This window comes from Leuresthes tenuis, unplaced genomic scaffold (assembly GCF_036924035.1).
Source record: "Leuresthes tenuis unplaced genomic scaffold, fLeuTen1.0.hap1 SCAF_3, whole genome shotgun sequence".
NCBI lineage: Eukaryota > Metazoa > Chordata > Actinopteri > Atheriniformes > Atherinopsidae > Leuresthes > Leuresthes tenuis.
The window spans coordinates 14,122,340-14,136,980 of record NW_027325357.1 but is presented as its reverse complement, the minus strand read 5'-3'; the positions used below and the strand labels follow the sequence as shown (position 1 = coordinate 14,136,980).

The 14,641-nt window shown below is 43.4% G+C and overlaps 1 protein-coding gene across 1 annotated transcript in view; it reads right to left on the bottom strand.

Moving 5' to 3' along the window:
• Nucleotides 1-14,641, bottom strand: part of foxj3 (forkhead box J3) — a 72,608-nt gene that overhangs the window by 15,335 nt on the left and 42,632 nt on the right. Inside the window, exons 3-5 of the mRNA XM_072381945.1 lie at nt 6,447-6,521; nt 3,312-3,395; nt 1,966-2,067 (exon numbers count right to left, since the gene is read on the bottom strand). Coding sequence (XP_072238046.1) covers nt 1,966-2,067; nt 3,312-3,395; nt 6,447-6,521 — 261 coding nt within the window. The remainder of the gene's footprint in view (nt 1-1,965; nt 2,068-3,311; nt 3,396-6,446; nt 6,522-14,641) is intronic.

Below are 14,641 nucleotides of genomic sequence, written 5' to 3'. Positions count from 1 at the left end.
ATACAGGCAGAAGCAGCTCCACAGTAAATACGGTGTGCAGCTCGTAGGCGGGTCAGAGTTCTATTCTTAGCAGTGAATTAAGTAAAAAGCCAGAGGTGTCTTTTACATGAGAGGGGCTAATCTACAGCATGAGACATGGATTATGAAATCAAAGCAAGATTGGCCCAGGTGTCTCCAACAATGGCAGCCCATGTTCAGCACAATCCCTGCATGCAGGATTGAACAGACAGAGAGAGGAGAGGAGAAAAAAAAAAAGAGAGAGACTGCTCATCAGCAAGACTAATTCCAGCAATCCTTTCTTTCCCTCAATCATCGCACACGAGTGGCAAAACTTCAGCACATGCACTCCAGTGTGTAGAGCAGCCTCAGAACTCAACTTTCGGCGTGAGCCTACGTTAGTAGAGCAGAAGAAAGAGCAGGGGGGGAATAATGCTCTGTAAAAAATGTCCGACAGAAGAGAGAAAGAGAACAGAGGTTCTTGCTAGTTCAGTAGTCGTCCTGCCAGCCTCTCCCCATTGGTCTATCTGGGAAGGCGGGAATGATGGGGAGAGACTGGAATAGAAAGACAGAGAGAAAAACAGAGAGGGAATTCCTGTGGCTTGGCACACAGCACCGAAAGAGGCGTGGCCTGTCGTGTGTTTACAGTGGGTGTGTGCAAAGGAGTGAGAAACAAGTTCTCTCCAAGGAGTGAGGGCATTAGATCTGTTGCTATTCCAATGTGTCGTCTGTTTACTTTACCGCCAAAACAGTTTTTGACACAATCAAATGCACATAAAGAGAGGAACTGTCATCATCACACGGTAGATGTGTTGTGTTTTGTTAATACATTCTGAATCCATTCTGCTTGTTGCGCCACTAAGTTATTTTACTGGAGGGGGGGGGGGATTTGTCAGCACTTAACATCAGGTCCTTATTATACAGTCACTGCCGGTGGAGACTGGTGCCGTGGAAGTGCTCGTTTGCAGCACTCAAAGAGGAAAAGGGTCATCTTCCTCCACACTTGGGTCTATGAATCTGTCTGCTACAGTAACATGAAAAACTGCCATTTCCCACAAAAACAGCCCCCAGCTAGCAGCGGCTGACATTTGTCAAAACAAGCTAAAACAACCTGTAACGTATTCCTCCATACGTGTGCACACAAGTTCCAACACAAGCAGACGTATGTTCAGACGTTTGCTCATGCTCATGTGAACACTGAGAGTCCCCGACACACCAGCACGTAAAAACCGACTCTCACAACCATTTTTTTTGTAACGCTTGCAGCAAATGAATAAGCGACTCTTGTAGGCTTTTTAAAAGTACTCCTGAGAGCTGCCCCCACTGGGCCCAGAGGATGAGAGCTTAAGGTTAAAAAGCCTATTTAAATTTCAGAGTGAGCCGCACACTCACATCTAACAGCCAGCAGTCCCTGTAGCTTTGCTCTATGATGTACAAGTGCTTCCAAGCTTTTATAGATATATGAAAAAAACACTGAGAGCAGACAGAGCCGGCAGCAGGGGTGGTCACCTGTAGTGTGGTCACACAATGAGAAACACTACTCCGGGGCGTCAGCCTGTGTTTCAGGTGCCGGTACAGAAATCCTGTGAAGCATGAGGTGTATTCTGTTGCAAGTGTGCACAAGAATGTGGAAGGTCTATCAGGTTGCAAACAGTAAGTATCAGTGTGAGCATCATATTTCCGGAGTGAAGATAACAAGAGCTGCTGCCTGTTGTTGTAGAGGGAAAAGGTCCAACAGGGCAGAGAGTTGTGTATTTTGGTGTGGGTTGCAGTGAAGAGAAGCTTGAGGCACATGAGCGCATGTTTGTGTGTGTGTGTGTGTGTGTGCTTGTATCTCCCCTCCACAAGAGTGTGCCTATCTCTGTGGGGAATAGTGCTGTAGGTGGTTGGAGAAGTGGGAGGGGTCAGGGTGCAGCCATGTAGCCAGGTGTGTGTTGGAGCTGGAGGCTGGATGGCTGACTGTAGTACCTTGTTAGTCACAGTGTTGATTGCCAGCGTTGGAGAGGCACTTCCAGAGATCATACAGTCCATCCCCAAAGACTCTGAATCCAGGCTGTACGGCGTGGAAGCCTGTGGAGGTTGGGGGCCGGGTGTGGAGGCAGAAGAAAAAAAAGAAAAAAGAAGAGGGAAAAAAAAGAAAAAAATCAACACAATCCAATTATCAAACACACAAGATCTGAGTGCTGCAGGTTGAATGGAGTAACCCACACTAAATAGGTTACAAACGTTATGCTGTCACAGGATACATCAACCAGAACTATTTCCATATGACAAAGCAACACCTTTATTTAGGCCACGTCTGAACTGTTCTTTCTGAAAAGAGGAAGCCAGCCCCATCCTCCCAAGCAGACGTACAGTATACCCACACATGCCCACGTCTTGCAGTATAGGCACACTGTTGTGAGAGATAACTCCGCCATGCCTGTCTCCCAAAACTGCTTATTGTAAGAGGATTGGCTGCCAACAATACCATTTTTAATTCACGATAAACATAAATGAGATTTAAAAACTCTCTATTTCAATGTGTGTGACTCTTAATGGAATGCCTTGTGGGCAGATGGTTTCTGGGGGGGGAGGGGGGGTTAAGCACAAAGCATATGTACTGCAGAAAACACACTATTCACTTTGTGTATTCTTCTGTGTCACATTAAAGCGAACAGAACTGCATCAGGAGAGCTTTACTGAAGGCAGAGCTGCGTGTTAAAACAATGTACCTTCCCTGTACCTCTGCCTTTGCTGCATCTATGTGAGTGATGCGGTAAATGTGTGCGTACGATTTCCTTTGTCAGGCTAAGAGAAACGCTCTTCAGAGTAACCTCTGGCCAGCAACACTGTGGGGAAGGAGGAGATGAGAGAGCCCCGTGTGCTGGGATGCCCAAGAGCCAGGTCAATCTGAGCAGCTCTCTACAACCTGTACAGCTGTACTAACGGTGGACGAAGCTCATGCATAATTAAAGGCAAAAGCTCCCACTCAGACAAGCCGATGCGCACGGTTCTGGTGTAATTGATGTTTGTTCAAAAAAATGTATGTACAGTGAAATCTAAAAATAAGGAACACACGTCATGACAGGCTAGCATGCAGAGGCAGCTCCATGAAGTCTAGATACGAACTCCTACAGAGACTGTATGTGTGTGTTTAGTTTAAAACAGTTTAAAAAAAAGAAAAAAGGAGGGAAAAAGGAAATGAAAACTGATGTAGCAGTGGACTTTCAGAGAAATACTGAATCAAACAAGGCAGAAGCTGTAAAAAAAAGAGCAGCGGTGGGTATAAAATGTGTTTTCTTAGGTATATGCAGCACGTCTCTCAGACTCACCCGCTCTCCAGACCGCGGCCTCTTCTTTGGCCGGGTAGGCAAGGCGTCCTCCTTTGGGTTGGTATCAATGGCCCAGTAAGAGCCCTGTAGACGAAGGAAAGACCTGTGAGCTGACAACACAGATTTCTTTCCCACATTACATCCGTGGGAAATTGAAAGAAGATTTTAAACGTCTGTCTGTAAACTACGTTTTGTCTTGGTCCAGTCCGTGATCTCTGTTGAATTTAATATTCTTCCCACCCTCCCCTTCTTTCATGTTTGTCTGACATTTAGCTGTGAGCTGTTGCATAAACGTCATATATTTTTCTTTGCCACCGATACAAACCTGCTTGAACAACATAACTAATGCTCAGAGGCCCCATCTGCTCTCCTGAAATCTGTCCCATCAGACCAAAACTTTACTGGAGCTTTTAGAGCTTGTGCAGTGTGTGGGTGGGCTCGGTTAGCAGGGAAGGTTTGGCTTTTCCTCATATGTGGCTGCTGCTCGGGGTGGCTGGTAGTGGTGAAATGCTAAGCCTCTCCTGAAGCCCTACTTCCTCAGCCTCCGGTACAACAACGAGAGCGCTGTTGCCGAGGATGAAGTATCTGCTGTCTGAGCCCAGGAATCAAGCCCTGCCCTGCTCTAAGGTCCGATCAAGGCTAATACAAAGAGCAGCTGGGGCAGCCTCTGAGGCTGCAGCTAGCAATTCCACAACCAAGTTGCATTATTTATCTTTGCATTCTGCCCAATTTAATTCATTTATTTATTTTTTTTTAAATGATGTTCTTCCTCGAAGCCAACGAGAACACTGCTTACAGCCGTTAAAAATGAGATTTTCACCCGAGGAGCCGCTGGTTCTGAATTTGTTTTTAATATTTCATGACAACCCCCGATAAGTTCTCCAATTGTCAAGAGAAAGTGAGATGAGCACCTTCACAATAAGTTACTCAGCAGAGAGAATAATTGATATTTCCAGAAGAAATTCTCTGAACAACAGGACGGGCCATGAAAAACAAGCCGTTTCTAAAGTGAAGCAAACACAATCACCTTGTTAAATCTGGCCAACCTGTTATTTTCACAACTCACATACACTACCTGCAACCGCTGACCTATATTTATCAAGGGGTTCAAATTAGAACTTTTAGAATAGTTGAGGCTTTTGGGTCAATTAATATTTTCCTTAGAGGGAAGAATAATTCTCAGTGCAATCAACAAAGGATGAAGAAAACTTGCTCACATATTGACACAGAGTGCAGTTAAGTAAACCAAAAACCTCATTATACCCTCGACAAGACGCCCCACTAAATAATGTATGTAAAGGTGCGAGATGTTGTCTCCACATGTGATCAAATTCGGGTTTAAATCGCAGGAGTTAAATGCAGGGGTAGGAATTCGGATGTTTCACAGAGCAGCGGCGCACAGACAAAGCCTGGCTGGTTTTAATTGAGGGGGGAGAACACTTTAAGTTAACCCTCGTGGGAGGGGAGTTTTTGCATTTCCCAACACTCGCCCCCAGAGAGTTGGCAGGAAAAAAAGAAAAACATATAAAGAGTCATTAAATTATTCACAAATACTGAAACGTACTGGAGCAATGCCTGCCCAAGTGTATCGTTAGAGTCTGGGGCAAAAACAGAGCAAAGCCACACTCCTCTCTGCAGTCATAAAACAAAGGCGGCCACAAAGATTCTTAATTTTTTATTTTATTTTCATTTTTAAATAGATCCACGATAACAGATGTAAACTACCTGGGTCTCTTCCCTAAATGACGCCCGCTAATTTTCATATATTACCAAATATTGTGCCATCCGCTTCCTCTTTTGCATGTAAATTTCGCAAAGACAAACAAAAACGCACATTGATCCTCATCCTCGCGACCAAGACATGACACCAATTAAAATATAGATTATTAACAGTAGCCTTTCACGGGCTGAATTTCGTACCTCCAGGTTAGACGGGGGGGGGGGGGGGGGGGGGGGGGGGGGGGTGCGTTTGCACAATACTGACTGTCATCTCTTACACCATCTCAGAGAGAGACACAGACGCAGAGCGACATGACTCTCCTATCTCATCCAAGCAGCAGTTCTCATATTCCTGCCACATTACAATATTGATGCAACATATCAAGACCGGCTAGCAGCTCTTTGAAGTTGTCTTCGGGGGGGAAGGGAGTGAGGAAAATTTCAAATTAAACATTAAGGATGCGAGCATGTTGGCCATGCATTTGGAATGGGATCCATACAGCAATAGATTATTTTGTATTTAGTGGAGCAGCTCCCAGGAGTGTCAATATCAGAGGATTACAGCAAAACATGAAATTAGCATTCAGTCCCCATCCTCTACACAGCCTGGTGTAGCTCTTCATGCATGTGTTGTTGTGTGCGCGTGTGTGTGTGTGTGTGTATAATTATTTGTGTGGTTCCCTTAGCATACATACTTTGTACTCTGACAGAGCTGGGATGGTATCTGGGTTAGGCTACATATGGCTGGACCTATGCAAACCATCATAGTTAGTATAAGCTCCTTCCTCGTGAGCAGCGAAAGACATCGGGGGATGCTACTTATCAGATTGATATCGCTAGAGACTGTGAAGTAAATTGGACAGAAATAGAAAAATGTAGGTGGCCCTACTGAGATTCAAATGTCAAATTAACATGGACTGTACATCCTTTCACAGAGAAGAAAAACAGGAGGCAGAGAGCTGAGCTGGGAGTAGATGAGATTTGACTTTTGATTCTTTTTTTTTTTTTTTTTAAATATGTCTGGAGTTACAAGTTCTGGAAATGACTTGGCCTTCAACCCCGCTACGTATCCAACTTTACCAATCTTTGACTTTTTTCCCCTCCTAATATAGATCTATGGTCCGTGCTGGTCCAAAAAGTCTCCCTGCATTTAAAATGCACTTCTGTGGGGGTGGGACGCTCATGTGAGATTACGAGCATTCCGTCCATTTCCAGACTGTCAGAGTCCTGGCAGCCAGTCAATGGTAACATTTTTCTACCAGGGAAAGCATAACACACACCCCCAAAGAAATGCTTCAGCTGTGAATTCTGCCAACTGGGTTTAGTTGGTTGAAAGTTAACACATTCCATTTGTATTTTTCCCCTCACTCGCAAGCAATCCTAACTGTTTACAATCAAGATAGTTTTCATTCTTACCTTTCCAGGGTCATCTTTAGAGCGAGGCACTTTGAGAAAACATTTGTTCAATGACAGATTATGCCGTATTGAGTTCTGTAGAGGGGGGGGACAAAGAGAGAGAAAGGTGACAAGGTGAGTAAACACATTAAAAAAAAAAAATCTGATTACGCAAGCAATCATGAATCATTTAGCTCCAGTCACAGCTCTCGTCTTTAATGTCTGCTTGTTTTAGCAACAGCAGTTCAGACAGGAGCTCCATTAGACCAAAACCATATCTTTCACTAATGTCCAACAAACTGCATTCGGGTTGCACAACATATCAAATTCCACGGGTGCCAAAAATAGGAGCCAGAAGGAATCCCACACTGGGATGGTTGCTGATAGCAGGGCCTGATATTAATTAATGCTTCAGCAGCCTCCTGTGGGGGCAGGAAATAAATTATGTAGATCATTCTGAAAGTTAACTCATTACAGTGTTATAAGCTACTCCGCAGTGGTGAAGAGGAGCGTTCGTTCAGCTGTCTGATTGGGGAGGCGAGGCGGACTGAAGCGGCCCCAAAAAGAGAGCAATGCTCCAGGCCCGGGTTAACCAGCAACAGCAAGGCTCTCAGAAGCAGCAGGAGCCAGACCAGCTAAGGGCTCGCAAGAGCCAGTGGATGCACATGTCTCTTAGCTCCACTTTGCGGTCTAGTATTGACAGATGGTCACGCTAAAAAGCTGTAAGATTCTCTGATGAGTTTAACGGATGCGAGAGGTTAACCCAGAGAGACGCACAAAGAGATTTAAAGAGTCAAACACCCCCAAGTGCAAAAGATGGGAGCCGCTTATTCAACACTATAGGCAATTATACCACGGGAGGGATGATAATGACAGGCCCGTTGTAATGTGGTCAATCTCACTCGTTAAATCACTCTGAAATACCCGCGCAATCAAGCTGTGGTCTAACGTCGCTCGCCCACAGATGCAGGGAGTAATGGGGGCCGCAGTCAAAATCATCCTCTTCTTGTACCGGAGGGGAAACTCAACCAAAAATCTATCTTTTAAATATCAAATAGTATCTACAAGCCCTTTAGTACAGGAAATGCTGATCCTTCCTACCTGCAAGCCATGGTCAAAGTCTACTCTCTGGTGCAATCACTGAGCTCTTCTACCTCGAGTGAACTGGCTGGTCCATCATTCCAAGGACCCTCTGGCCACTCATCTTATAATCAGTCACCTCAGTCAAGGCTCTGTGCTTTTGTGACTTATGGATTAAATTTCCTCCTGAATCAGGACAGCCCTTATTTTGCCATCGGCTGAAAACTGAGCTTTTCATATTACACACAGACGCTCACATCTTAGCGTTCACTTATATAAAATATATGCGTATGAAAAAGGACGAAGAAAGAGACGAAAATTGAAATGTGACGTTTTAGACATTTCCACCACTGCGATGTCACACAATTCATTTTAGCAGCTGGGATTTGTGAACGGGAGGAAGAAAAAAAATACATTGCAAGATTGAATGTTTGATATGAAACAGTAAATGACCCCAAATATCAGAACAGAGAAACCGAATAACTGCCAACAAAAGCAACAGAAAATATTTAATGTAATAAGATAAACAGATGTTAACTGTCCTAGCGCTATACTCGAGGCTTTTAGGAATCACAAGAAAAAAGCTTAAGAACTGTTTAAGGATAATTCTAGCTAACAGAAAAAAAAAAAAAAAGAAAAGAAAATAGCTGTTCCTGGAGAAAGAAGAGCGTTTCAGCACCAAAATATAATGAATTCAGAATGATAACAGAAAACATGACCCATGTTTGTTTGAATCAAATGGCAGCAGCGGCACAGTTATCCAGGCTGTTTCCTTCATGTTTTAGGAGCTGACCGACAAATGTATTAACCCATTTATTTATTTATTAACCAATTTATTAACCAACAGTCCGAGCTATAGTCCATCTTACTTCAAGCAGAAGCCATGCACAATCATTACGACCGCTGTAACGCACCAGAATACATTTATGAACACATCTCAGACCACAGGATCTTTTGGTTGTTGTCAGGTCTCCGTAACCAGATAAGGAAGTGCTCCGACTTGGATTGGGATCAGAACGCTTATGTGAGCTGAATGTAATTAAGCCAGATTTGTGCCACTCTTCGTCCAAGTGAAATTGTGCTCTGCTATGACACAGAAAAATCTAGTCTGCAGAATCACATCTCATACATCATGTAGACTTGACATATGAGAGACAGTAACAGTAATCCGATGGCCCCAGGGCAGCACCATTTACTGATTAACTCCATTGTTGCATGTTTGTTGATACTGCCCACTCTCAGGCAAATAGGTTCTCATCCAAATCAGGCTTTTTTTTCCCAAAAGCTGCAAGACACAGCATCGTCACAGCTGCCTTGTCCTATTTTTCTTCATGCTTCTGGCTCGTCATAGTTTGCGTTAGTTTAGATGAATGAAACGATGTGCGCGCACAGTGTGGTCGGCCATCGCGGACGGTCACAAACAGATAAGAGGCGCTCAGTTTAGCCAGTCCATGCGGCTTTAAACCCCCGACACATGTGCAACAAGAGAGTGTCGAAGTGGGAGGGTTCGTCATACAAGCTTTACAATGCCGTACACACTGAAGTACTTTAAAACACTTTCTCTCACAGCCTGTGTGTGTGTGTGTGTGTGTGCCACTTAATACCAAGCAGACAGAGGCAGCTGAACTTGCAGAGAGGTGGCTCTATCCATTAAGGACCTTCTGCTAGGCCTAAATCATTGATACAGTCAAGCAGCAATGGCATGCTGCTACATCAAAAGTTTACTTTTTAATGAACTCTGCCTGCCTGCCTGCCTGCTTTCCTCCCATACTCTCAGGCCCTGGGACTTTAACATCCCATATTGTCTAAGGTAAAAATCTTCCCCCTCCTTAAGACACAGCTGTTGTGTGAACTAACAAACTGTGGGTCACTGGAGGAGATGAAGGTGATTACGAAAGAAGCATCAAGATGACAGCGGCAGACACCACATTTGATGGATCACATTTGCTGAGTAGGACAGAAAAGAAAAGCAATAATACAACAGCTGATGAAACAGTAAGGCCACTGGATATATAAACCCAAAGTCAGTATTACCACAACAGCTCTAAGATTGAGATCAAAGCGCTAAAATTTACCATCCAGGTCTGTGTGAAGGCTTTGCTTTGAGACGACGGGCTGCGAGTTGCCATAAAGGTATAAGTAGATCTACAGTAGAAGGAAATGAAGTAGGTGGAAGAGGTCAGAGAGTGTTAGCGGTTGTACACAAAGTGAGTCAGACAGAGCTCACTGCAGGGGTTCTGCCCAAGTGCTGCCCAGCATCTACCTGCAACCCCCACAGAGCACTTCACGTTCAACCTCAGAACAAGCCTGCCTGCGTGTGTGTGTGTGTGTGTGTGTCCGTGAATGTGGGATGCCTCCTACACACCTAAAAAATGCATACACACACACTAGAACGTGTCTCCTAACAAATGGCAATGATTTAACACACCAGGACAGCAGTGGAGGCGTATGCAGCTCCACCCTCGCTGCCCCCCCTCCCCTGCTGAGAAGCGCTGCAGCTCAGCAGAAGGGCCGCCAGGGGAAAGTAGGTCAGGCTGACCTCTGCGCTCGGCGTGTCAAACGTTCAGAGTGAGCTAAAGGGACAGGCCATGTCAGAGCCCTGCTTCTCACAGCTGGGAAGGAGGCGGCACCCTGTGTACATGGTCAGGGACCCAAGGGAGCAAACTCTGCATGCTGCTCATAAAGACGTGCTCATACACATATACCAGTTATGACATAGGGATGAACACCAGCAGCCAAGGGAGAGGACTCACAGCGTGGTCCAGCGGGAATAAATCAATGCCATTGTGTGTTTTAGGACTTGCCAGTTTCACACCACCTATCTGCAACTTCATGCCTTCAGACATAGCTTCAAAATAATAATAAAAAAATGAGAGAAAAAACTGAAATTGTGCAACATTTTTTCTTCTTATTCTCTTTTTTTTTGTCTGAGGTGGGAAATATAACAGTGGGCAAAGATAAGTGCGAGTTTCCTTGAAGCATTCCAGAGAGTTTAAGACGACTGAAAGGTGATCTTCAGGTGTTGAGATGAAACTATGATGCAGCAACAGCCGTCTGTGTGATCAAAGCGTTTGGTGCAGCACTGCAGTCAGTGGGGAAAATAGGCGGGAATAAACGGTGTCAGGTACGAGTGATTAATGTGCTGATAACAAGCAAATTAAGTAAAAGTTAGCCCTGAGATGAGTGAACAGCGGGCCATGATGGTAAACAAAAATAAATGTGGTTAGTTGAGCTGATGTCGCCAAACATCATATATATATATATATATATATATATTTTTTTTTTTTTAATTATTTTTTTTTTAATTTAATTTAATTTATTTATGTCAGGCATCGTATTGTTTTACATCACAATAAAGAAGGTATAATGTATGGCAGGACGTTTGGAATGGAAGAAAATAAGTACATTTTATATCCTGGGAAAAATCTAATTTCTTGAATGGAGCATTTGTCCAGGAGCTGAGAGAATGAGACAATTCACACGAGCTGCAGCAAACTCTGCTGGTTGGAAGATGAGAACCGAGTCTCTGACAGACTTGTCAGCAAGTCTGAATGATGGATGTTAAAAAATAAGATCTGTAGAGTGAATGAAAAGGGAACGACTAGCGGGAAACTACAATACAGATGGAAAGCATGAAAGACTCTTACCAATGATAAAACAAATGACCATGTAGCGTTAATCAACTTTAGCTATCACCTCAAACACTGACTTGTGTCAGAGTCAGTGGTGGAAATACAGGGGCTGAAGCGCATCTAACACTTGATTTCAGCATCTGCTGCAGCTCAATGCTGCGTCAATGAAAGGACTGACAAATTGCTCTCAGAGAGATAATTCTGCTGAGAAATAAGAATTTAAAATCATATTCATCAAAAACTCAGATCCCAGATGACAAATCTGAAACTAGAACACCTGAAAATATTAAACTAGACTTTAAAGAATTAGTCAATCGACAGTAAACCATAAAAATATTCAGATAACACTGAATTCTTCTCACAAACAAAATAACTAAATGATCATACATAACAAAGCGGGTTTCCAGCTAATTGGAAGAGATTTATTTATCAAAAACAATAATAAGATTCTGTGGTGATGAAAATCATTATTACTAAGGTTAATATCAAAATAATAAGAATATATTCATGAAGTATTCGACTGGCTTCAGGACATCATGCTGGAAAGCTTCAATTAATTCAGACATGAGAAGTTTGAACTTGAGCACTTCATTAGCAGGACAGACAGACAGACCGACCTTAAAGAAAGGAAAGATGGAGGAACCAAAGAAGAAAGACGCATGACAGTAAATACCATTAAAGTGCAGCCAACAAGGCCACAACGGAGGAAACGGGAGGTGAATCACTACAGATACAGTAACACACGGGTATGAGCACTCGTACACAGACACACAGGTAGATTACAGTATTTTTAGGCCTTTGTTATTTTGTATGGACCCAGTGACATGCCCACCAACACAGAACATACTCCTCAGCCTCGAGGATGTGTACCCAGGCCACGGAATGTAGCACCTTCACTGTCTATTTGTAGTGGGTGTGGGAAGGCATGTGGGATGCCACAGCATTGGCTCAGCGTGGCCCTGCTTTCAAACAGAAAATGAAAAAGTTACAACACACACACACACACACACACACACACACACACACGGGCAAAAGGTAAGTTTGCACAGGTACAATTACAACATGGTCTAAAAGACACTAAAGACATCAGAACGAGGGTCTTGCAGCTGATCAGGAAACCTGTGTGATGTTGAGGTTGGATGTCTATTCTAAACACTGTAAAACAACTGTAACCCCTTTGTTTAACCGTCCAGCTTCACTCCTGGAAAACCTAGACTTTCAGGGGTGCCCCATCAAAATGGCTTCTTGACTCCCACGACAGAAATACTTTATATCACCTATCAAAGACTTATTTAGCCGTCTTCAACATGCCTAAAAGAGCGCAGTGACCCCTCTTCTCTGGCACCATAACATCAGACTCGAGATGTATGCAAGAACACCACAACACACTCTCGCATCTACAGAAGCTACTGAGAGACGTAGAGCTCAAGCTCAAATACAGATGGAATCAACTTCAACGATTTTCAACATTCATGTTTTTAAAACCATCTTCAAAGGCATTTGATCTAGCTCCCTTGGCATCTAATAGTAATATGTTGGCATGCTGCTCACTCTCTGATCTTTACTCACTTGTATGTAGCTTTAATAAAACATAAAGTGTTTGCTCGCCTGCTGCAGAAAAATACATGCCAAGGTGAAATCTGTCATAAATATAATAACCTGTTACTCTGAGCTGGGAGACCTCTGCGTCCATGATGCAAAGTCCAAAAGAAAACAAGCTCACCAGATAAATCTGACTGATGGCTGAATTTTGCCATCTGTTTCAGGTCATCTAATGTGACACTCTGAGGTATTATAGTAATTAAAACTCAACAGCCACTTTTGCAGGAGGACATGACAGTATGGGAAATTGTATTTTCTCTCAAAGCCCTCTACTGTGAGCGTTTGGCTAAATTAAACCCATTTTTCATTGGCAGGCTCGTTTAATGAGGGCAATACATGCAAGAAAGAAATTAGCTTGATAAGCAATTACATGTGCGGATTCAAAAAGGACCTTGGGAATGGTAGAAATGGTGACATTTGCTATGGTGAGATGAGTGGATGCTGTTTGTAAGGCCGTCCAAAAAGCTGCAGAGAGCAATTAAGAAAGTAAAATGAAAAAAAAAAAGAAAAAAGGAAGAGACAAAAATGAAAAAATAAATAAATAAATCAAAGCTGTCAAAGTCCAGCAGGAACAACAGGGAGGCCAACAGAGAACACAGGTCACTGGTTTGCATCAGCCTCCACGGGTTTATTGTTTCCAGGGGCTAGTTTCATACATTCAAACTGCAGGGAAGGTGAAGCGTATAGACTAACGTACAACATGTTCTTCATCTGCGGAAGACGGCTATCTCAGGTAAATATGCGAGGTAAGACATTTATTCTCGTCAAATACAATAAGGCAACATATGTCGACCTCAGCATACGACTGTTCCTGATAAAGACAACCGTCCGTATTGGACCAGGCTGTTTACATATTAACCACCGTCTCATACACATTAACCAAAGAAATTTGGAAACACATGCTAAACGTAAAGCTAACCTGCTTATTCTGATTGTACAAAAAAAAAAAAACCTGCAAAGTAATCTTACCCTACCTGACAAGTCATTTTGCTGAGGATAATCCAAGGATACAGAAACCTATACAGCTCAGATAATAGGCTGAGCCAACACAAAACCCCTATAGTTCCCTCGTGGCATATAAGAAGTTTATGAATGCTGCACCAAGGATGTTTCCCTTTTCAACAGAAGGCATGAGGTTAAAGACCAAAAGTTTCACCACAAATGCTTTGAACTCTATCTAACTAAAGCATTGCACCCACATTCCCCTTATCCAACGAAGGCTTTTTAAAAAAATGTATCTTTCATGACATTTAAGGCCAACCTTGGAGCGGACCTGCAGAAATTAAAGAGAGAGAAAAAAACCCGGCCACATTATTTTGCAGGTGCACTCAGGGTGACAGCATCGACTTGAATGCTACACTTGAAACTGGAGCGTTCCCTTTTTAAATTGTGAGTCGGTCACTGTAGATTTGAAAAGCTGTGGGGGGAAAAAATTCACTTAATGCGACGATGAATGGCAGGTCACACCACAACAAAAGCTCCGAGTCACTCATATGAGGCCCATTTGATCACAGTCCCTCAGAGAGCCATCCGTCTTTGTCTCTTTCTTTTTTCCTGATATTTGTGCCTCTCCCACTCTATCTCAGTCAAAACCGAACCTTGCACAATTAAACTGCTTCGTGCAACCTCTGGTGTTGCTGGAATTGCTACACTATTGCATGGGGCGGCGTGCAGAATTGTAGCGTGATTCCATTAAGTGGATGATTTCAGAACAACTCTGACCTTCAACGGGGTTGTCACTGGCAATGAACCGGGAAGGATTCTGAAGAAATGACGATGAGAAAAGACCTTTTCACAAATTGGCAGCTTTGAGAGATGGCAAACGTTATCTGGCGTTATCGAGCAATAAAGCTGTAATACGACATAGTAATCTAAGCTGAGAGGGAAAAAGTCTGATGTGTG